Source organism: Jaculus jaculus, chromosome 8 (genome assembly GCF_020740685.1).
Source record: "Jaculus jaculus isolate mJacJac1 chromosome 8, mJacJac1.mat.Y.cur, whole genome shotgun sequence".
Taxonomy (NCBI): Eukaryota; Metazoa; Chordata; class Mammalia; order Rodentia; family Dipodidae; genus Jaculus; species Jaculus jaculus.
The window spans coordinates 46,290,845-46,313,364 of NC_059109.1; the positions used below are offsets into that span (position 1 = coordinate 46,290,845).

At 39.7% G+C, this 22,520-nt stretch overlaps 1 protein-coding gene across 3 annotated transcripts in view; it reads right to left on the minus strand.

The window, feature by feature from the left end:
* Nucleotides 1–2,788: 2,788 nt before the first annotated feature.
* Nucleotides 2,789–22,520, minus strand: part of Qser1 (glutamine and serine rich 1) — a 71,410-nt gene continuing 51,678 nt past the window's right edge. For 2 of the 3 annotated variants that reach the window (XM_045155988.1, XM_004660834.2), the window contains 5 exons: nt 20,047–20,184; nt 16,398–16,495; nt 8,981–9,133; nt 5,961–6,056; nt 2,789–4,319 (listed from right to left, as the gene is read on the minus strand). In XM_045155988.1, the coding sequence (XP_045011923.1) occupies nt 4,179–4,319; nt 5,961–6,056; nt 8,981–9,133; nt 16,398–16,495; nt 20,047–20,184 (626 nt within the window). In that variant the 3' untranslated portion in view covers nt 2,789–4,178. The remainder of the gene's footprint in view (nt 4,320–5,960; nt 6,057–8,980; nt 9,134–16,397; nt 16,496–20,046; nt 20,185–22,520) is intronic. The other variant, XM_045155987.1, reaches the window with a different exon arrangement.

The following is a 22,520-nucleotide window of genomic DNA, read 5'->3' on the forward strand; positions in this document are numbered from 1 at the left end:
TCCTTTATTTATTTTTTCTTTTTTTGTTTTTCAAGGTGGGGTCTCACTTTAGCTCAGGCTAACCTGGAATTCACTCTGTAGTCTCAGGGTGGCCTCGAACTCACAGTGATCCTCCTACCTGTGCCTCCTTAGTGTTGAGATTAAAGGTGTATACCACAACACCTGGCTATCTTTCTAGTCTTAAAATGGTGGGCTTGGGCTAGAATGAGAGTGAGATCCTACCTTCAAAAACCAAAAAAAAAGATTAGAAAGATGTAATTTATTGGATTTAAAATTTCTCATATAAGTAAAAAAGTATTAAAAGACTTGTATCTTAAAACAAAAGATGCCCTAACACTGTTAGCAAAGGCTATAAAATTTATCATAAAATATCTGAGAAAAGAGTGGGTCCTACACTATTTGTTTAGTAATTTGTTTTAGTAATCTGTAATATTACATATGTTCTAAAAGAAATATGAACATGGATGCCTTCAGATATACAGTACATTTTTAACTCTTAAACAAAACCACCCTAAACATTCTGTTGTTTACAAAACTGTTTTCATTTTAATGATATGAGTTGGTAACAAATATACAAAATTGTCTTTCACATTCCCATACATTGTGTTGTGAACCAATTGAAAATGCTGGACTACAAATGCAGGCTTCTTTGTACACTTAGCTCAGTTACTGTCATTTGTAAATAGAGGTGATTTCTGCAAACATGCATTTGTGAACACAGATGTCAGAAGCTGTGCATGTCAGCTAATGCACAAACAACAGTGCACATTGCTCATTTGTGCAGCTGTGTGTCAATATACCTGACACAGAAGCAGCTATCCTGGGGTTAGTTCACTCTGTTTTGAAAAAGCATTTTTGTGAAACAAATTTAAAACTCAATTTGCATTCTGCAAACATGGTAAAATTCGCAGTTTACATATCTTAAAACAATTTTGGGGAAAGCTGCATCAATAAGTCACCCGCTGAACTCATTAAGCAGAACTGAGTGATAATAAAATGGCAAGGGGATCCCCTTCTCCAGCCATTAGTCTGAGCCAATTAATCATGAATACCATCCCCAAGTGATTTTTATATTATATGGGTGTACCTTCAGAGACACAGGTTGGAATTTATTGGCTTTAAACAAAATAAATACATATATTGAGAAAAATTACAGTTTAAATATGAGACAACTTGAAATTAGTCCTAATGAATAATCCTATCTATACATTTTCAAGTTTTAGAAATTTAACTAAATTTAGAATTGTAAAAGTAATCTGAAAACAAATTTTAAACATTTAAAAAAATTTCCCCAATCTTACCAACATTTTCTATTTGGCAAAATCACAGGAAAAAGGACAGTCTGTAGCTCAAAGTACCATGATAATTTATACACCATGGATTTATAACTTCATTAGATAAGTAGGTAGTAATTGGTTATAATGAAAATGGCAAGGAGACCTCTTCTCCAACCACTCATCTGAAGTACTAATGAATACTAACACAATAATTTTTTTTATTAAACCACTCCAGATCTCCATGTGCATTCTGAGGAGGGGTGCTGGGGATTGAATCCAGAATCTTACACATGCTATGCTGGGCAAGCATTCTACCACTCAGCCATATCCCCAGCCCTCTGGATCTCTACAGATAGGAAAATCCAGTCATTCTTAAAAACATCTTCTTAGGTTGGGGCAATATGTGCTTTACCTCCTTAACTTTATCTACAGGCTAAGTTTATTCCTATATTATACATTTCAAAATCCCTGGCAAGGAATGCAAATGCTAACCAACTAGGTATTTAATTAGCTTCATAACGAAAAGAAGACTCATGTATGGTTGTTGTAATATAGTTCCATTTTCTCTAAGGCCTGAGGTTTATATTTTCCTATGCTGTATAGAACAAATGAGAGAAGATAATACATTAAACAATATGGTCTCTGAGGCAATATCACAGGACTAGGCCTCTCAATGCAACTGTAAACAGTTTGAAGGCAAGTGCAGTTCAAAAGGAAATGAAATGCCAAGCATAGTGACCTACAATCCCAGCAATTTGGAGGTTGAGGCAGGAGGATTGATGAGAGTGAGGCCAGCCTAGGCTAGACAGTTGAGCCACTGCCTCTCTCATTTCTCAAAAAAAAAAAAAAACCTCTCAGAAATAAGATTAACTTAAAGAAAACCTTTTGTTTTCCATGGTACTTATTAATGAAAATTTGGCTGAAAGTCCAAACATGTACTTCAATAATTACCTAAATGCAAGATGGCTTTTAAGCCACCCAAGGAATCGGGAAAATGAGCTAGAAAAAAAAGTAAAAAAAAAAAAAAGATGTATATGCATACTTGACTCTGCACTTTCAAAATGTAAGACACCAAGTTCACTCAAGAGTCAAGACTACCAGAAAGAAAAACACTCTGCTTCTGACTCCCTTTAACTGGGAAAATTAATTACATGACTCTCCACTGCTGATGTTCTTCGCATCTCCCACTTGAGTTAGGAAAAATAAACTGATAAGTTAACTTCTGTCTAGAATGAGAATACTTTCAGAAATAAAACAACTGATCCTGGAGAGAAACTTCCATTATTGAGTACTTTTGAGTCTAATGGCAGGTACAAATATTAAGGATTATTGCTTTGATAAGACAGCCATCAGAAATAAATATGTAATTTAACTCAAATACTCATTTTCCCCCAATGTTACAATATTTTATTCTCAAATCAAGTGACATGTTAACTTCAATTCTTTGCCAGTTGGCTGATGTTTTAAGTATGAGCATGGCCTGTTAACCCAAAATCAAGACAGTAGGCATGTCCACATAAGCAAGTCTTATTTGGGTACTGAATATTAACACTGCTTTCTTGATAGGACTTAAGGCACTAAATGGTGGTAAAATAAACAGAGTATGATAATTAACAACTTCTATCACATTCTAAGAAAGGAGTTTAGAATGATACTAGCAAATCTTTCTCACAGACACATAAGGCATCCTGTTGGCAAACACAAATGGAACATAAGGGTCATGTTGAACCTAATACATTCACTGTCTCAGCTGAGCTACTTGAAACGCGAGCTACCAAACTCAGGAAAGCTACAATACTGTGCATAATGGTTGAGAAGGCACCATAAGGAGAACTCCACTTCCAGTTCTAAGAGTTAGGGAGGCTGTGCATAACACTGCATATCGCCTGATCATCAGTAGTTAACAGATTTTTTTTTCTCTGACAAATCAGTGTGATCAAGTGCTAGCTTAGTTAAAAAATTATTTTATGAAACAGAAAATGCAGTGCTCCACACAGCTCCATGTATAAAGCTAAATTAATTCTAGCACCAAATGCATATTCCGAATAACACTGGAGCAAACCTGTATGAACAAAAATGGGTACCTCAAGACAGAATTCAAAATAGGAATCTGACATATGACTACATGGGATTTACTGAAAATAATGAAGTGTAATACATACACAGAGAACATACTTAAAACTACAACATCTTCTTCGTGAAAAATACAACTATTAGTAAAATAAAATGTACAATTGAAAATTTTTCAAAGGAAAGAGCACAGTATAAATGAAGATACTTTTCTTTAAAATAGGGAAAATAGTATGTCACTGTTTCTTCATCACAATATAATTTGACACAAAAAGCAGTAATAGAATTGCACCAACTCCACATCCAGTTTCCTGAACATGTTAAAAAGAGTCCATAAAGCAGAATGCAATTTATGAATTTTATGCTTTAAGTTGATGATATTCTCATACAAGATGTCACATCATACCGGGTCTGTTTACATAATGTACAATATGTTCAGTTCTGTGGCCAGATATGAATGCTTTCTGCCACCTCTCTTTCAAAATCTGACATTTAGCCAGTCAGGGGGAAAAGTCAAGTTATTTAAGTGTTATTTCTCTAACAATAAAAATTATATTTAGTGCATGCTTTATCATGTCAAAAAAACCCCACCCATTTCTGAAAATAAAACTCAGTTACCCCACAGTTTACAAAATAGAAAAATCGTTCATTAGGATGATAAGGACTATCATCCTTGGTAGCACCACTGTCCTTAGCAAAGGTCCTGGCGAAAGTCCCACACTGGAAGTGGGCATGCCTACTAGAGACCACGGCTTCACATCTGGTGGTCTGTGACCACCACACTGCACTATCTCCCCAGTGCTACAGAAAGGTGGGATTTTTATGGAGATGTTAGGAACATTTCTGCTGTACATGACTTAGAAGTTCTCCAAATTTTTCAAATAGGTCCTCCACCCATTTCACATTTTTCATACAGAGTTGAACAATTTCTTCCTGTCCTAAGTCTTCATTTTTTTTTTGCACAGATGAAATCTAAAACAAAGAAAATTGTCACATTAGTTTATAAGTATCATTTCATACTTACAAGGTCTTACTCTTCTTGTATCTTGAATGCCAGAAGGATTTATTAATTCTTTTACATGTACTTGTCTTTTTCCCTTGCCTTATTCCCACCCATAGTAATTGATTATTTCAGATAAATTCAGATAAGTCTACTTCAATCACCACTGGCTCCACAGGGGCAGAATGAAAGAGCAGGAAAACTGCTTTAATGTTTAACAGTCCTTTGAAAAGCTAAGTGACAATTATTGATGCCGATTATGTATCTCAGAGCACCGTAAAACTAGTCAACTTTCTTTGTTTTTATTTGAGTGACAAACAGAGAGAGAAAGAAGCAGAGAGAGAGAGAGAGAGAGAGAGAGAGAGAGAGGGAATTAATATGGGAACACCAGGGCCTCTAGCCACTGCAAATGAACTCCAGATGCATGTGCCACCTTATGTATCTGGCTTATGTGGGTCCTGGAGAATTTAGCCTTGAACTGAGGTCCTTAGGCTTCATAAGCAAGCTCTTAACCACTAAGCCATCTCTCCAGCCCAAGCCAACCTACTTTGTATCACCACCTTTGTTCTCTCTTTGCTACAGAGGTTAGATTTATGAGCACCTTTCCAGTCCAGACTACTGTCTCATGCATCAGGCATAGCTCAGAACTAACTTAACCTCTTTTTTTGTTGTTGTTCTAGGTAGGGTCTCATTCTAGTCCAGGCTGACCTGAAACTCACTCTGTACTCTCAAGATAGCCTTGAACTCACTGCCATCCTTCTACCTCAGCCTGCCAAGTGCTGGGATTAAAGGTGTAAAGGTGTGCTTGACCTAGCCCAATTTAACCTCTCGTAATTACAAAACTGATAGTATTACTCAAGAAGGGTAGATTAGTGTCTGAGAAAATTAATCCTAGTATCCTATCCACGAGGTGATACTGCAGTCATATAAAATCTGTAATTTGTAATTCTAACTTTCTTTTTTATTTATTGTTAAAGAGGGAGAGAGAGAGAGAATGGGCACACCAGGGCATCCAACCACTGTACACAAACTCCAGACGCATGTGCCCCCTTGTGCACCTGGCTTACATGGGTCCTGGAGAATCGAACAGGGATCCTTTGGCTTTGCAGGCAAACACCTTAACTGCTAAGCCATCTCTCCTGCCCTTTAATTCTAACTTTCATTTTTTTAGCCCAAGATTCAAAAAGCACATTTCAATTAAGTGGGATAAGGCCATTTCGAGTGATAAGGATGATAGCAAGTTATGACTAGAAAGAATTAAAGTGGTATTATTCTACATTTGGCCATTTATTATAGCAATGTGAAACAAACAGTAGCTTAAAAATATTATGAGTTCTATCTACCTTAAGAATAAGGCTCTCATGAACCTGAGCACAAAATGAAACATACCAGAGGAACTGAAATTTAGCTACTACTTACAAAAGAACATTAAGTACACACACCAATGTGGTTTCACTCTAGCCCAGGCTGACCTGGAATTCACTCTGTAGTTTCAGAGTGGCCTTGAACTTATGGTGACCCACCTACCTCTGCCTCCCAAGTGCTGGGATTAAAGGCGTGCACCACCATGCCCAACTACATTTCTTTGTTTTAAATAAATGAAAAGAAATTACCTCATCCTTACATATCAGATAAACATGATATTTATAGTGATGGAGTGAATGATACAAAGAATACAACTGTATTTTCTCTGGATCAACAGCAAACTCCTGTAAAAAACAAAACAAAACAAACAGAATACCTTACAGACATTTTTCATCAAATATCAGAGCTAAGAATATGCTTGGGCAAATACTAGGTTCAAATTCTTGGGGTGATCTTGATAATGTCTTACATGGCAAGGCATGAGATTAAGTTAACATGCATAGAAGATTACTCAGGTAGAATTAATAGTAACTTAATAATGAATTAATAAATGCTCAGTCTCCATCCTGAATGAGAATATGCTATTTGAAATACTTTAATATTATAAAAAATTTAAATGAAAAACATGTAAGATGACAGTAAAAGTTTTCTTTCATTCCTTCTTTCCCCAACCCCCACCAAGGTTGGGTCTCACTCTAGCCAAGGCTGACCTGGAATTCACTCTGTAGTCTCAGGGTGGCCTTAAACTCATGGTAATTCTCCTACCTCTGCCTCCCAAATGCTGGGATTAAAGGTGTGGGCCACCATGCCTGGCCTTAAATATTTTTATTTATTTATTTGTAAACAGAGAGAGACAGAGATAGAATGGGCGAGCAAGGGCCTTTAGGCACTGCAAAAAAAACCCAGATGCATGTGCCCCTTTGTGCATCTGGGTACTAGGGAGTCAAACTGAGGTCATTAGATTTTTCAGGCAAGCGCTTTAACTAACCATTGAGCTATCTCTCCAGCCCACTATACTAATTTCTTTTTTTTTTTTAATATTTTTTATTTACTTATTTATTTAACAGAGAAAGAGGGAGAGAGAGAGAGAATGGGTGCACTAGGGTCTCCAGACACTACAAACAAACTCCAGACACATCCACCACCTTGTGCATCTGGCTAATGTGGGTCCTGGAGAATCGAACCTTGGTCCTTTGGCTTTGCAGGCAAACACCTTAACCACTAAGCCATCCCTCCAGCCTCAATATACTAATTTCTAATGAGAAAAAAATCAACTATACATATACAACTTCTTTTCCACTTCCAATTTCAAAAATTATTCGTGTGTGTGTGTACAGATATACTGGGGCCTTTTGCTAGTCACTTATTAACACCAGACACCTAGACTACTTTTTGTGTCCAGCTTATTTTTGGTTTGGGAATTGAACCCAGGCCAGTGGGCTTTGTAACTAAGTGCCTCTAACCACTAAGCAATCTTCCTGATTTTTTTTTTTTTTTTTTTTTGGTTTTTCAAGGTGGGGTCTTGCTCTAGCCCAGGCTGACCTGGAATCCACTATGTGGTCTCAGAGTGGCCTTGAACTCAGGCCATCCTCCTATCTCTGCCTCCTAAATGCTGGGATTAAAGGTGTGCACCATCATGCCTGGCTTGATTTTTTTTTATTAATCAAATACAACTTAGTTACCTCTCCATTTATTGCATATAGCTGTTTGTTAATATCGAAGTAAATTATGAAAACATGGCTTTCTCCTTCCAAGAAATCTTATTTTTATTTATTTATTACAGAGAGAGAGAGAGAGAGAGAGAGAGGGAGGGAGGGGGGAGGGAGAGAGGGAAGGAGGGGGGAGGGAGAATGGGGCCTCAAGCCACTGCAAACAAACTCTAGACGCATGCACCACATTGTGTATCTGGCTTATGTGTGTACTGGGGAATCAAAACTGGTCCTTAGGCTTTGTAGGCAAGTGGCTCAACTGCTAATCCATTTCTCCAGCACTCTTTTTTTTTCCCCCCCTTTTAAAGGTAATGAAACCAGGGCTTTACACATACCAATCACTCAACCAACTATGCTACATTTTCAGCCAGAGAGCATGTACGGAAGTGAAGCTTAACCTGGAAAGCCCAGGAGGACTCTGTTAAAGAGAGTGCTTTTGATACTCCATGTTTAGACTCTTTCCTTTGAGTATTTTCTTTTCTTTCTTTCTTTCTTTCTTTCTTTCTTTTTTTTTTTTTTTTTTTTTGATTTTTTGAGGTAGGGTCTCACTTTAGCACAGGCTGCCCTGGAATTCACTATGTAGTCTCAGGTGGCCTCGAATTCACGGCGATCTTCCTACCTCTGCCTCCTGAGTGCTGCGATTAAGGCGGGTGCTACCATAAGTACAACTAGTCTAGTTCTAGAGGTAGTAAACACTAGTCAGAAGGACATGCTTGAGCCAGGTGTGGTGGCCACCCTGAGATTACATAGTGAGTTCCAGGTCAGCCTGGGCTAGAGTGAGACCCTACCTCAAGAAAACACAAAAACAAAAACAAACAAAAAATACATTTTTTCCCACATGGAACTGTAACACTGCCAACTGTTTTCTGAAAAGGTTATAACAATTCATACTATGTTTAAAGATGAACAAATACCATTTTAACTATTTTTGCAGATATGAAATCAATGTTGAATCTTATGGAATGTGTTCATGCTCACTTATGCCTGCGTATCTAATGAAAAACTATGAAGAATGCCAATTAGCTTGAGTTAGCCATTCAACAATATATTCGTATTTCAAAACATGCTGTGTACACAAATATACATGTAATTTTACTTGTTAATTTAGAAAACTAAAACTATATAACGCATGTATATATGTATGTATATATGCATATGTATGGGCATGGTGGTACCATGGTACATGTCTTTAATGCCAACACTCAGGTGGCACAGGTAGAAAGATCACCATGAGTTCAAGGCTTGCCTGGGACTACAGAGAGGGTTCCAGGTCAGCCTGGGCTAGAATGAAACCCTACCTTGGGGGGGAAAAAAAAACCTACACACAAGCATATAAACATTAGCATGGGATGATTCCTTCCTTGTCTATTTAAAAAGTCTGTGAGCAGACACAGTGTTGTGAACAGGAAAACACACCACTACCGTGCTCCTCAGGTCACAAGGGCTTATTCCACCCACCAAAGACATCCCACTAAAACATCTGCTGGTTTCAGACCTTTAACTAGGAAGTGTACTGACAACTGGAAAAGGTAGACTGTCATGAAGCAACATGTACTTACTTGTGTAGATTTAGCGGTTGTTTTAGAAGTCCTTAGAGTTTTCTTATTATAAGCTTTGCCATTCATTTTGATTTTAGAAATAGCAGATCCTCCACTTTTTGCTTTAGAGTCTCGAGTAATAATTGTTAGTTCAGGAAAACTTTCCAAAGCATTCTTTAAAATAATGAAGCATAACTGACATCAGAAGAAAACTAACCTAAACTTCCAGCTTCAAAAATTCATATATACACATGCACACACAGATGTGAACAGATGTAGTATATTCAGGCATACACATACAAATGGGGGCATAGATACTGTCACAATTCTTTGCACATTCTCTCATAAAATTAATTTCTGAATGTCTAATGTGAGCCACCATATGGCCTCATTGTTTTAGGCAATAGCACCTATTATTCCTAGTAATGCCTCTATGGCTTCAAGACAGGGAAGAACGCCATGCGTTTCCGCAGCACTCTACCACTTAACTACAGTTAGTACATTAAGTCGTCTTGTGTGAATGAGCACTCTGTAGAAAGAAGCACCATATTTCTCTGGCTTCTTTTCACTGTAAATAGCATTTGTGAGAGAAGATCCTACAGAAGAGCATATTAAATAAGTGACCTTTGCCCATAAAGGGAAATGGAGTAACCCCTGTAATTTGGTGGCCACATGGCAGAACAGCTCCTAGTCCATTCTTTTTTTTTTTTTTTTTAATTTTTTATTTGTTTGAGAGCGACAGACACAGAGAGAAAGACAGATAGAGGGAGAGAGAGAGAATGGGCGCGCCAGGGCTTCCAGCCTCTGCAAACGAACTCCAGACGCGTGCGCCCCCTTGTGCATCTGGCTAGCGTGGGACCTGGGGAACCGAGCCTCGAACCGGGGTCCTTAGGCTTCACAGGGAAGCGCTTAACCGCTAAGCCATCTCTCCAGCCCTCTTTTTTTATTTTTTTAAAACAATCCGGGGATGGTGGCACACGCCTTTAATCCCAGCGCTTGGGAGGCAGAGGTAGGAGGATTGCTGTGAGTGCAAGGCCACCCTGGGACCACATAGTGACTTCCAGACCCTACCTCAAAAAACCAAAAAAAAAAAATAAATAATAAAATTTATTTATATACTTAGAGAGAGACAGATAGAGAAGTGAGAATGGACACACCAGGGCCTCCAGCCACTGCAAACAAACTCCAGATGCATGTGCCACTTTGAGCAGCTGACTTACATGGGTACTGGGGACTCGAACTTGAATCCTCAGGCTTTGCAGGCAAGCACCTTAACCACTAAGCCATGTCTTCAGTCCCCTAGTCCATTTTTACTTGAGAAAGAGTGAGAGTGTGAGAGAGAGACAGAGAGAGAGAGAGAGGGAGGGAGGGAGAGAATGGGCACATCAGGGCCTCTAGCCTCTGCAAACAAACTCCAGATGTATGCATTAACTTGTACATCTGGCTTATGTGGGTCCTGGGGAATTGAACCTGGGTCCTTAGGCTTCACAGGCAAGCACCTTAACTGTTAAGCTATCTCTCCCGCCCCCCCCTCCTGCTGTCCATTTCTTAGAAGCCACTGGCATGTTTATGTCCTTACCTACTTGACAAGTCATCTGGTCCTGAAAGGCAACAGACAATATCTAAAAAATATTTGTGGCTAGATTTAACTATTTTGATAGTAATTACATACTATTAGATTTTGTTACTCTGACAGTAGAAGAGTTAAAGTGCTGCTGTTACATTTACAGAGGACATATACCAGCTGCTGTTTTGAATCTTAGGGCATTTACCTGCAAACCCAGCTTTTAAGCACTGGTAACTGTGGCCCTGAAAACAGTTCAGTTTTAAAACATAACTTAAATTTTTCATAGGTGTAAATATATCAGGGAACTGTCATAAGAAACAAACAATAAAACTGTGGGCACATCTACCAGAGTGACCTACTATCAGTTTCTGGCTTCATTCCTACCTCAGACTATTTATGCTTTTATCATATACTCTGGTGACCCTTTGGGATAGAGAGACCACTCAGCAGTTAAAAGTGCTTACTTGCAAAGACCACTTGCCTGGGTTCAATTTCAAAGTACCTACATAAAGCCTGATAAAATATGCCCCTTTGATTATGAGGCTGACAAGCTGCCTACTGTGCTAGGACAACAATATGCCCCTTTTGAATAATTCTAGATTCTAATTCTATTCTAATTGTATATTACAGCAAACTGAATTTAAAGGCTAAAAATCGAATCCATAGGCACTAGCCAATAAAGGAGAAATTGTAAATTTTTCAGTGCACACAAGATGCTAAATGTCTGAAGTACACAGACTACTTTAGACAGCTTCACGAACTTCAGAATGCACCAGGCTGGCCTCAAACTCACAGCCATTTTCCTATCCCAGTCTCCTGAGTACAGGGATTACAAATATAAATAACCATGCTTAGCTAGGACTCACTTTTAAAACCACGGAGATTGCCATGGCACATGGTGCTAATTCTGACTCTAGGCCCCTTCCCTCTCCCCTCCCCTGCAGTATAGGGGAGTGAACTTAGAGCCTCAACACATGTTAGGGAAGTGGTGTGCCACTAAACCTTATCCTTGGACTTTAAAAAATTGTTTTTTAAGCTGGGTGTTGTATCACACGCCTTTAATCCCAGCACTCAGGAGGCAGAAGTAGGAGGATCACTGTGAGTTTAAGGCCATTCTGAGACTACATAGTGAATTCCAGGTCAGCCTGGACTACAGTGAGACCCTGCATCAAAAAACCAAAAAATTGGGCTGGAGAGATGGCTTAGCAGTTAAGTGCTTGCCTGTGAAGCCTAAGGACCCCGGTTTGAGGCTCGATTCTCCAGGTCCCACGTTAGCCAGATGCACAAGGGGGCGCACGAGTCTGGAGTTCGTTTGCAGAGGCTGGAAGCCCTGGCGCGCCCATTCTCTCTCTCTCCCTCTATCTTTCTTTCACTCTGTGTCTGTCACTCTCAAATAAATAAATAAAAAATGGACAAAAAATATTAAAAAAAAACAAAAAATTATTAAAAAAAATTTTTTTTTAAATTTTTTTAGGTAGGGTCTGACTCTAGCCCAAGCTAACCTGAAATTCACTACATAGTCAGGGTGGCCTTAAACTCTCGGTGATCCTCCCAAGAGCTGGGATTAAAGGCGTGTGCTACTATACCCAGCATGTTAATTTTTTTTTTTTACATATATGTATTTTTTTATTTGAGAAAGGTAGAGGGAGAGGGAGAATATAGACATACTGGGGCCTCTAGCCATCACAAATGAACTACAGATGCATATGTCATCTTGTGCATCAGGCTTTACATGGCCACTGGGGAACTGAACATGGGTCATTAGGCTTTGCAGGGAAGCACCGTAACTGTTGAGCCATCTCTCCAGCCCCCAAAATTGTTTTTTATTTATGTGTGTGCATGCATGTATGTATGTATGAGCATGTCAGGGCCTCTTGCAGCTGCAAACATCAGATACGCAACTTTTTGTGCCTGGATTATGTGAGTGGCTTGGGAACTAAACCCAGGCCAACAGACCTTTAGCTGCTAAAGCATCTTCCTAGCACCCCTCTCTGCCATACACATACTTTTTTGGAGGCAATACCTTCCTCTGAAGCACAGGCTGGCCAGGAACTCACTGTGTAGCCTAGGCTGGTCTGGAACTCATGGTGATCCTCCTGCCTCATACCTGTGAGTGCTGGGATTACAGATATGAGCCACTATGTTCAGCTAATGTTAATTACTGTTAAGAAAGAGAACATCTTTCTTAATGTACTATACATATTTCATTCCAAATCATTGTAATTTTTTTTCAATGTACCTTACTCACTATAATATTTTTTAGTTTTTAGACAGAGTGAGAGTGAGAGCACGAGAGAGAGAATTGGTGCACCAGGACCTCAGCCATTGCAATCAAACTTCAGACATTTGTGCCACCTAGTGGGTATGTGAAACCTTGCGTTTGCCTCACCTTTGTAAAGCTTATATGGGATCTGAAGAGTTGAACATGGGTCCTTAGGCTTCGCAGGCAAGAGCCTTAACTGCTAAGCCATCTTTCCAGCCCCCTCACTATAATTTTTAATACTGCAATTTGGATCTAAAATACAAATTTCTATATGAAATATTTTCTTTAGAAATTAATGATCATGTTTTCTTCTGTGAAAAACTTTCAGATTATAAACCAGTGCACAAAATATTAAGTATGTCAACCAGTGTTTTCTTTTATTTTATTTGTTTATTTGAGAGAAAGAGAAAGAGCTAGAGAGAGAGAGAATGGGTGTGCCAGGGCCTCTAGCCACTACAACAAGCTCCAAACACATGCACCACAGTTTGCATCTGGCTTACGTGGGTACTGGGGCATCAAATCTGGGTCCTTTGGCTTTGCAGGCAAGTGCCTTAACCACTATGCCATCTCTCTAGCCCTCAACCAGTGGTTTTAATTCAAGTTATTAGTTAATTGGTTTGATACTTCTCAAATGATTGGGCTGGGCATGGTGGTACACAACTTCAGTCTCAGCACTCGGGAAGGAGAGGTAGGAGGACTGATGTGAGTTCAATGCCAGCCCAAGACCACATAGTGAATTTCAGGTCAGCCTGGGTTAGAGCGAGACCTTACCTTGAAAAACAAAAAACAAAAATAAAAATAAAATAAAGTGCTTCTAGAATGATTGAGCAAACTGGCTTTTGTTATTGTTGTTGGAACTGAGGATCAAACCGAGGACTCTGTACCTACTGGGCAAGTGTCCTACCAAGCTATATTTCAGCCAAGAGTAATCTTTTAAAAAAAAAAAATTTATTTTTTAAAATTTTATTTACTTTATTTATTTGGTTTTTCGAGATAGGGTCTCACTCTGGATCAGGCTGACCTGGAATTCACTATGTAGTCTCAGGGTAACCTCGAACTCTCAGTGATCCTCCTACCTCTGCCTCCCGAGTGCTGGGATTAAAGGTGTGCGCCACCACACCTGGCTAAATATTTTATTTTTATTTATTTATTTGACAGAGAAAAAGAGAGAGAGTGAGAAAGAATGGGTACGCCAGAGTTTCCAGCCACTGCAAATAAACTCGACACTTGTGCCCCCTTGTGCATCTGGCTAATGTGGGTCCTGGGGAATTGAACCAGGGTCCTTTGGCTTTGCAGGCAAATGCCTTAACCACTAAGCCATCCTTCCAGCCCATCTTTTTTTTGGTTTTTCAGGGTAGGGTATTACTGTAGCTCAGGTTGACCTGGAATTCACTATGTAGTCTCAGGTGGCCTTGAACTCATGTTGATCCTACCTCTGCTACCCAAGTGCTGGGATTAAAGGCGTGCACCATTATGCCTGGATTTTTTTTTTTTGAGACAAATTATTGCTAAATAGCCTATGCTGTCCTCAAATTCACTAAGTATGCTAGGCTGGTATGCTAGAGATATGAATTCTCTCACTCTTGCTTCACCCTCCTGAGTGCTGGAACTACAGATATATGTCACCACACCTAGCTGTAATTTTTAATATTTAGTAAATGCTCAGAAAATATGTATCTAGGAAAATTTCCTTCTCTTCAGACAATATGGTATTTCTCAAGAGTATTTCATTTCAAGGCACCAGTTAAACAGGAAACACTGGGCTTCTTACCAGCTTCTACAAACGTGTGACAGTGAAGAAGTCATGACCTCTAGATCAGTGTCACTGAACTCTGAGATGAATCTCAAAGCCTCAATTCTCACATAGTTAAAATAAAAGTCCAGAACTAGAGAGATGGCTCAGCAGTTAAAAAGCACTTACTTGCTTGCAAAGCCAGATGTACTGGGTGGCACATGTGTTTGGAGTTTTTTGCAGTGCCAGGAGGCCCTGGCATACAAATTCATATTCATTCATATCTTCTCTCTCATCCAGTCACCATCTTTTTGAGGTTACAATATAGGGATGTGAAATTATTATACAAATGCCCAGTACCACCATCAATTAAAAAAGGAAAAAGTTTGTCCAAGGTAATTTAATCAAGTGGTTCCAGATGTCATGTGCTTTCAGTAAGAAAATTTTGATTGTTTTTTTTGTCTTTTTGAAATAAGGTCTCATTCTAGACTGGCCTTGAATTCACAGTGATCTTTCGACCTCTGCCTCCAGGGTGCTGAGATTAAATGTGTACACTACATCATCTGGCCTTGGAATTCTGTTTGACTAAGTAGCACTCATGATACAAGTTTTGATTTTAGACTATTTTTGGTTCTGGATTTCTGGTAATATCAAAGCACACTTGTGTTGCTGAATATATTAGCATTAATAGTTAGCTATATATATCATGTAAAAACATATTTCTCCTTGGAAATTGCATTAAATGTCAAAATCTTAAGAGCTGCTAAGAGGAGACTATTGTTATTTATTTGCTCATGTGTGTTTATGCCAAAGCCTCTTGACAATGCAGATGAACACACACCAGGTTTTATGTAGGTGTCTGGGGAATTGAACCCAGATTGGAAGCTTTGCCAGCAAGCACCTTTAGTCACCAAGTTATCTCCCTGCCGCCCCAGACTCTAGGTTTTTTTTTTTGAGGTAGGGTCTCACTCTAGCCCAGGTTGACCTGGAATTCACTATGTAGTCTCAGGGTGGCCTCCAACTCACAGCAATTCTTCTACTTCTGCCTCCCGAGTATTGGAATGAAAGGCATGCCCCACCATGCTCAGCTGGGTTTATTTTTGAGTCTCAAGGTAGCCCAGACTGGCTTTAGAGTTGCCATGTAGCCAAATATGATCTTGAAGTACTGACTCTCTTGCCTCTCCCTCCCACGCTATAATATCAAACCTAATTTTCTTTTATATAATTTATTTGTTTGAGACAGAAAGAGAAAGAATGGGCACACCTGGGACTCTAGCCACTGCAAATAAACTCCAGATGTATGCGCCACTTTGTGCATTTGTGGAATCAATCTGGGTTCGTAGGTAAGTGCTTTAACTGTTAAGTCATCTCTGTAGCCCAGGCTGACCTGGAATTCACTATGTAGTCTCAGGCTGGCCTTGAATTCATAGCAAGTGATCCTCTTACTTCTGCCTTCCTAGTGCTGGGATTAAAGGTATGCAATACCATGCCTGGCCTAATTTTCAACTGTAGACAAAATGAGTAAGTTGGACACAGACATGAAGGAACCAAGATTTAAATGTAGTAGTTTAAAAGAATTCTTTCAGGAATTTTTTGTTAGTAGGATTGTTAGATAAATATAAATGCCTGAAAAATTAGTTGAAATAAAGGCAAATGGTTGACATACACATATGCACGTGCCTGCACACACACACACACACACACACACAAATCAACAAGCCAAACAAACTCATAAAGGATAAACAACCAATCTAGTTACATGGAAAGATCTGTAAAACTTAGAATGACTTTCATAACTTAAATTTCCCATCATATCCAGGACCATGATTATTATTATTATTATTAGTCTTGCTAATAAATCATCTAAAGGAAATACCTTGAATGACTGATCCAACTGAAGGTTCAAAAGGAGTCTTTTCCGGTTATCATTTAGCATTCCATCTATTTTTTTCATATGAGGTAAAAGAAGCTCATCTGAAATAATAAAATTTAACAGGAAAAACTATCAACATATATACTTGTTAGAACTCCAACTCTTATCAAAACATGCATACTAAAAAACATTAAATTCAATGTAAAATGCTGCTTTAATAATAGACATTCAGCTTTCAGAACAAACAATAACGTCGAGTCAGTGAGAAAGCAACAGCTTAGCGTAACAAGCTTATAACAAGACATGCTTAGTAGGTCTTCCACTTCAACTGAGCTAGAACAAATGCATGGGACAGCAATGTGACCAACTTCTCTAGACCTCATTTATCATTTAACAATAGAACTAAAATATTGTGTTTCGAATCAGATGTCCTTATAGATTCATGTGTTTTCAATCTTTGGTTCCCTGATGGTGGCACTTTTGGGAAGCAGAATCTTGCTGGAGGAAGTGTGCTGTTGCGGGTGGGCTAGGGCTGTTATAGCCAGCTCCCTCTTACGAGAGTGCTGCTCATTCTCTTGCTGCCATTGTCCACCTGGTGTTGGAAAGGAGGTGATGTCCAGCCTCTGCTGTACCATGTGTCCCCTGCCATGATGAAGCTTCCCCTCAAGACTATAAACCAAAATAAACTTTCTTCCTGGGCTGGAGGGATGGCTTAGCAGTTAAGGCACTTGCCTGTAAAGCCAAAGGACCCAGGTTCAATTCCCCAGGACCCACGTAAGCCATATGCACAAGGTGACACATGCATCTGGAGTTTGCAGTGGCTGGAGTCCCTGGTATGCCCATTCTCTCTCTCTCTCTGCTTGCAAATGAATAAATAAGTAAAAATATTAAAACAAACAACAACAAAAATCCCACAAACTAATATAACATTATAAAGTATAAAAACCACTAAGAGTATGACTAAGACATTCTTATTTGGCAGCAAGAAGACTGAACCCATGCCTTGCATATACTTGTTAAGTGCACAATATGATCTATCTTCAGAATCTAGGTTATAAACTTCACAAGGGAGTAAAATTGATACACACACACACACACACACACACACACTTGGAATAGAAAGATAAACACAGTAACCTGGGAAAGAACAACTCCTTAAATAATGAAAATATCTTGGTGAAGAATATATTTTAAGGTATTGCAACATACCTGACAGTTTAATTACCTAGTAGAGATTGAATCTATCTAAATATTGTATTTATATTTTACAAAACAACTTTAGACATTTGCAAACTGTTTTTAAGTATAAGCATTTAAATTTTACCTTTCTTTTATTCATTTTTTTTGGTGGGGGGAGGGCTGAGATAGGATCTCACTCTAGCCCAGGCTGGCCTCAGGCATACTGCAACCCTACCTCAGCTGGGACTAAAAGTGTGCATCACCACACCCAGCTTCATTTTTCTCTTTTACATAAGAGTAACAACCAAGGCTAGAGAGATGGTGGTTAAGGCGCTTGTTTGTGAAGCATAAAGACCCATGTTCGACTCTTAAGATCCCAGGTGTAAGTGAACTAGAACTAGCCTTGAACTCACAGCGAACCTCCTACCTTGGCCTCCCCAGTGCTGGGGATTAAAGGCATGTGCCACCACACCCAGCAAAATCTAAATACATTTTATTTGTTTTTTTTTTTTAATTTTTTTATGTTTATTTATTTATTTGAAAGTGACAGACAGAGAAAGAGGCAGAGACACAGAGAGAGACAGAACAGGCATGCCAGGGTCTCTAGCCACTGCAAACGAACTCCAGACGCATGTGCCCCCTTGTGCATCTGGCTAACATGGGTACTGGGGAATCGAGCCTCAAACCAGGGTCCTTAGGCTTCACAGGCAAGCGTTTAACTGCTAAGCCATCTCTCCAGCCCTTGTTTTGTTTTGTTTTCAAGGCAGTGTCTCACACTAGCCCAGGCTGACCTAGAACATACACTGTAGTCTCAGGTTAGCCTTGAACTCACAGTAATCTTTCTACCTCTCTGCCTCCTGAGTGTTGAGATTAAAGGTGTGCACCACCACTCCTGGTACTTTGAATCCTTTTATTTATTTATTTATTTTTTTGCTTTCCGAGGTAGGGTCTCACTCTAGTCCAGGCTGACCTGGAATTCACTATATTATCTCAAGGTGGCCTTGAACTCAGTGATCCTCCTACCTCTTCCTCCTGAGTGCTGGGATCAAAGGCGTGCACCACCAAGCCCACCCGGCACTTGTTTTTTAAATTAGCTTTAATTATTAATATTCAAGGAGGGAGGGAAAGGGGAGAAAGAGAGAAAGAGAAAGAGAGAACAGACACACCATGTATTAGCCATTCTGTGCATCTGGCTTCATACGGGTACTGGGGAACTAAACCCAGGCTGACATGCTTTGCAAGCAAACAAATTTGAGCCATCTTCGCAGCCCCAATCTGAATCTTTATACCAGTAATATCTGATTCATCTTTCCAATTACTAGAAAAATTATTGACATATAGCCTTTCCATATAACACCGATATTTACTAAAATACCAAAGAGAATGGCAGCCTGTAGAAAAAAAGGAACAAATGATTATGTAATTTTCCTTACTTCAAGTAGGATACATTAAAAACACATCCAATATAAAAGTTGTTTTATATGTTTCTATTTTTAAAAATTTATATTTATAGGCTGGGTGGATGCTTAGCAGTTAAGGTGCTTAGCCTGCAAAATCTAAGGACCCAGGTTTGATTCTCCAGTACCCACATAAAGACAGATGCAAAGTGGCACATACATCTGGAGTTCGTTTGTAGTGACTAGAGGTCCTGGTGCACCCATTCTCTCTTTTTCTCTTTGCAAATATATAAAAATATACAGTTTCTTTTTTTGAGGTAGGGTCTTGATCTAGTCTTAGGGTGGCCTTGAACTCATAGTGATCCTCCTACCTCTGCCTCCTGAGTGCTGGGATTAAAGGCATGCGCCACCATGCCTGGCTAAATATAGTTTTTTAAAAACACTTTCATTTGAGCTGGAGAGATGGCTTAGCAGGCGCATGCCTATGAAGCATAAAGACCCAGGTTCGATTCTTCAAGTCTCACATAAGCCAGATGCACATGATGGCACATGCATCTGGTGTTCATTTGCAGTGGCTAGAGGCCCTGGCATGCTTATTCTCTCTCTCTCTCTCTCTCTCTCTCTCTCTCTCTCTCTCCCCCTTCCCCCCCCCCCGTGTCTGTCTCTAATAAATAAATAAATAAAAACTTTTTATTTGCAAGGAAAGAGAGAGAGCATGAATGAATAAGTGGGTTGCCAGGGCCTCGTACCACTACAAACAACCAGATGCATGTACCACATTGTGCACCCAGCTTTATGTGGGTACTGGGAACTCAAACCCAGATACACAGGCTTTGCAGCAGTGCCTTGAACCACTGAACAATCTTCCCAGCCCTAAAGTTGTTTTAGCATTCAGATAATGCATGAAACATTGAAAATTTTCTAGAATTAAGATATTATGAATTTAACTTATAATTTATTATTTCTGACATGTATGCCACAAACTAGTAACATATTAATATAAGAACACGTAAGAGAAAAGGTTTTAAGAAGTAGAGAAAGCACCAAACCAAGACTGTCTCCTTAGCAGACCATACCGTTGCTTTTCTCCAAAGCTTGCATCGTGTCAGGGTCCAAAGCAATGCTAACGAGCAGTTCCATGTAACTCTTAAAGGTCTCCTTCATTGCTCTTGTGTTCAGAAAACGAGCGACAAAGGGAGCTGGAGGATCAAATTCTGTGAGGAAAAAAATCGGATACTATTTTTAAATTCAACATTTTTCTTTGTAATGGAAGTCTATAAACAGGTCAAAGATTGGAGACTGAATTTTAATTTCTTTCCATTCAAAGCACCCAGATGAACCTGGGCAAACCTGGTGGCACACACCTATATAACCAGCACTTGAGAGGCGGGGCAGGGGGAGCAGGAATTCAAGATGTTGTTCTCAACAACACAGCTAGTTCAAGACCACCCTGGGCTACATGAAACTGCCTTAAGAATAAAAAAATAACAACAAAACCCAAAAAAGAGAAAGAGAGACAATAGGCATGCCAGGGCCTCTAGCCACTGAAAACAAACTCCAGTCACAAGTGCATATGGATTATGTGGATACTGGGAAATCAAACCTGGGTCCTTAGGCTTCACAGAAAAGTGTCTAAACCACTAAACCATCTCTTCAGTCCTTTTTCTTTTTTGTTTTTTGTTTTGTTTTCAAGGTAGGGTTTCACTCTAGTTCAGGTTGACCTGGAATTCACTAGTCTCAGGATGGCCTTGAACTCATGGTGATCCTACCTCTGTCTCCCAAGTGCTGGGATTAAAGGCATGCACCACCACTTTTCTGAGACAAGATCTCATACTGTATCCAAGGCTGGCCTTGAATTCGTAGCAATCCCCTGCCTTAGCTTCCCAATGGTTACAGACAGGTGTGTGCCACCACAAATGGCACTAGAGAACTTTCAAAACAGAAGTAAAAGCAGATTGCTAGACTTTTTCAAAAACAGAACCATTGTTGGTGGTAGGCTTAAGAATGGTTTTAGGGCTGGAGACATGGCTTAGCTGTAATATGTGCCTGTCTGCAAAGCCAAAGGACACAAATTCAATTCCTGAGGACCCACATAAGCCAGATACACAAGGTGGCGCATGTGTATGGAGTTCATTTACAGTGCCTTCTGCCCATTCTCTCTCTCTGTCACTTCCTCTCTCTCTCTATCCCTGCCTTCCTCCCCCTTGCTCTCAAATAAATAAATAATAACACATTTTTTTAAAGTGGTTTTGAAGGGCTGGGGAGATGGCTCAGTGGATAAAACACTTCTTGTGCAAGTGTGAGTTGAGGTTGAATCCCCAGATGCCAAATAAAAAGCTGAAAGCTGTGGTAGCCTTCTGTAATCCCAGTGTGGGGAGATGGGAAACAGAGAATTTCCTGGAAGGTTGAGGACCAGCTAGCCTGGCCAGTGGAGTGGGATGGTGGTTTGATTCAGGTGTCATCCATAAACATGTGCTCTGAATGCTAGGTCCCTAGCTGGTGGCAATTTGGGAATTAAAGTCTCCTGGAGGCAGTGTATTGTTGGGGGTGGGTTTAGGAGTGTTATATCCAGCTTCCCCTTGCCAGTGTTTGGTACACTTTCCTGCTGCTATTGACTATCTGATGTTGGCCAGGGGGTGATGTCCACTCTCTGCTCATGACATGTATTCTTTACCCTGCCATCATAGAGTTTTCTCTTGAATTTGTAAGCCAAAATAAACCCTTTACTTTTTGCAAGCTGCTCATGGTTGGGTTTTTTATGCCAGTAATGTGAAGCTAACTGAAACAAGTAGCAACAAGAGACCCTGTCTCAAAAGAAGAGGAAGGTAAGGACTGACACCCAAAGGCTGTCCTTTACCTCTACATGAGGGTGAGGCATGCATATGTCTTCCCACACACTCAATGCTGTTGAAGCCTAGACATGTCCCTTAGAAAGCTTCACAGGTGACCCTGAGTAGAGCACCACTGCAGACATTCAGGCTGTGCAGTCTTACACCTCAGACACCTGCTCCCAGCTCAGGATATTATAGTCTGGATGGCTTCTCTATGTCTAGTTAGTAAAGCACCTACAAGTTAATATATGCATGTTCCTTTTCGCTTAAGAGTTCCAGACTAGAGAGATGCCTTAGTGGTTACGGCACTTGCCTGCAAAGCCAATGGACCCAGGTTCACTTCCCCAGGACCCACATAGACCAGATGCACAAGGTGTTGCATGCATGTGGAGTTCATTTGCAGTAGCAAGAGGCCCTGGTGTGCCCATTTTTTCTGTCTCTCAAATAAGTAAATAAAAATAAAATCTTTAAAAAAAGATTACCTCAGAATTTTACTTATTACATATTTAAACTTTAAAAATTTAAATCTAGTACATCCATACAGGAAATTTTACTTAAATCCAATGGCAAGAAATGCAAGATGAGGAAAAAAAAAAAGAAGAAGAAGGGGCTGGGTGTGGTGGCACACGCCTTTAATCACAGCACTTGGGAGGCAGAGGTAGAAGGATCACTGAGAGTTCGAGGTCATCCTTAGACTACATAGTGAATTCAGGGTCAGC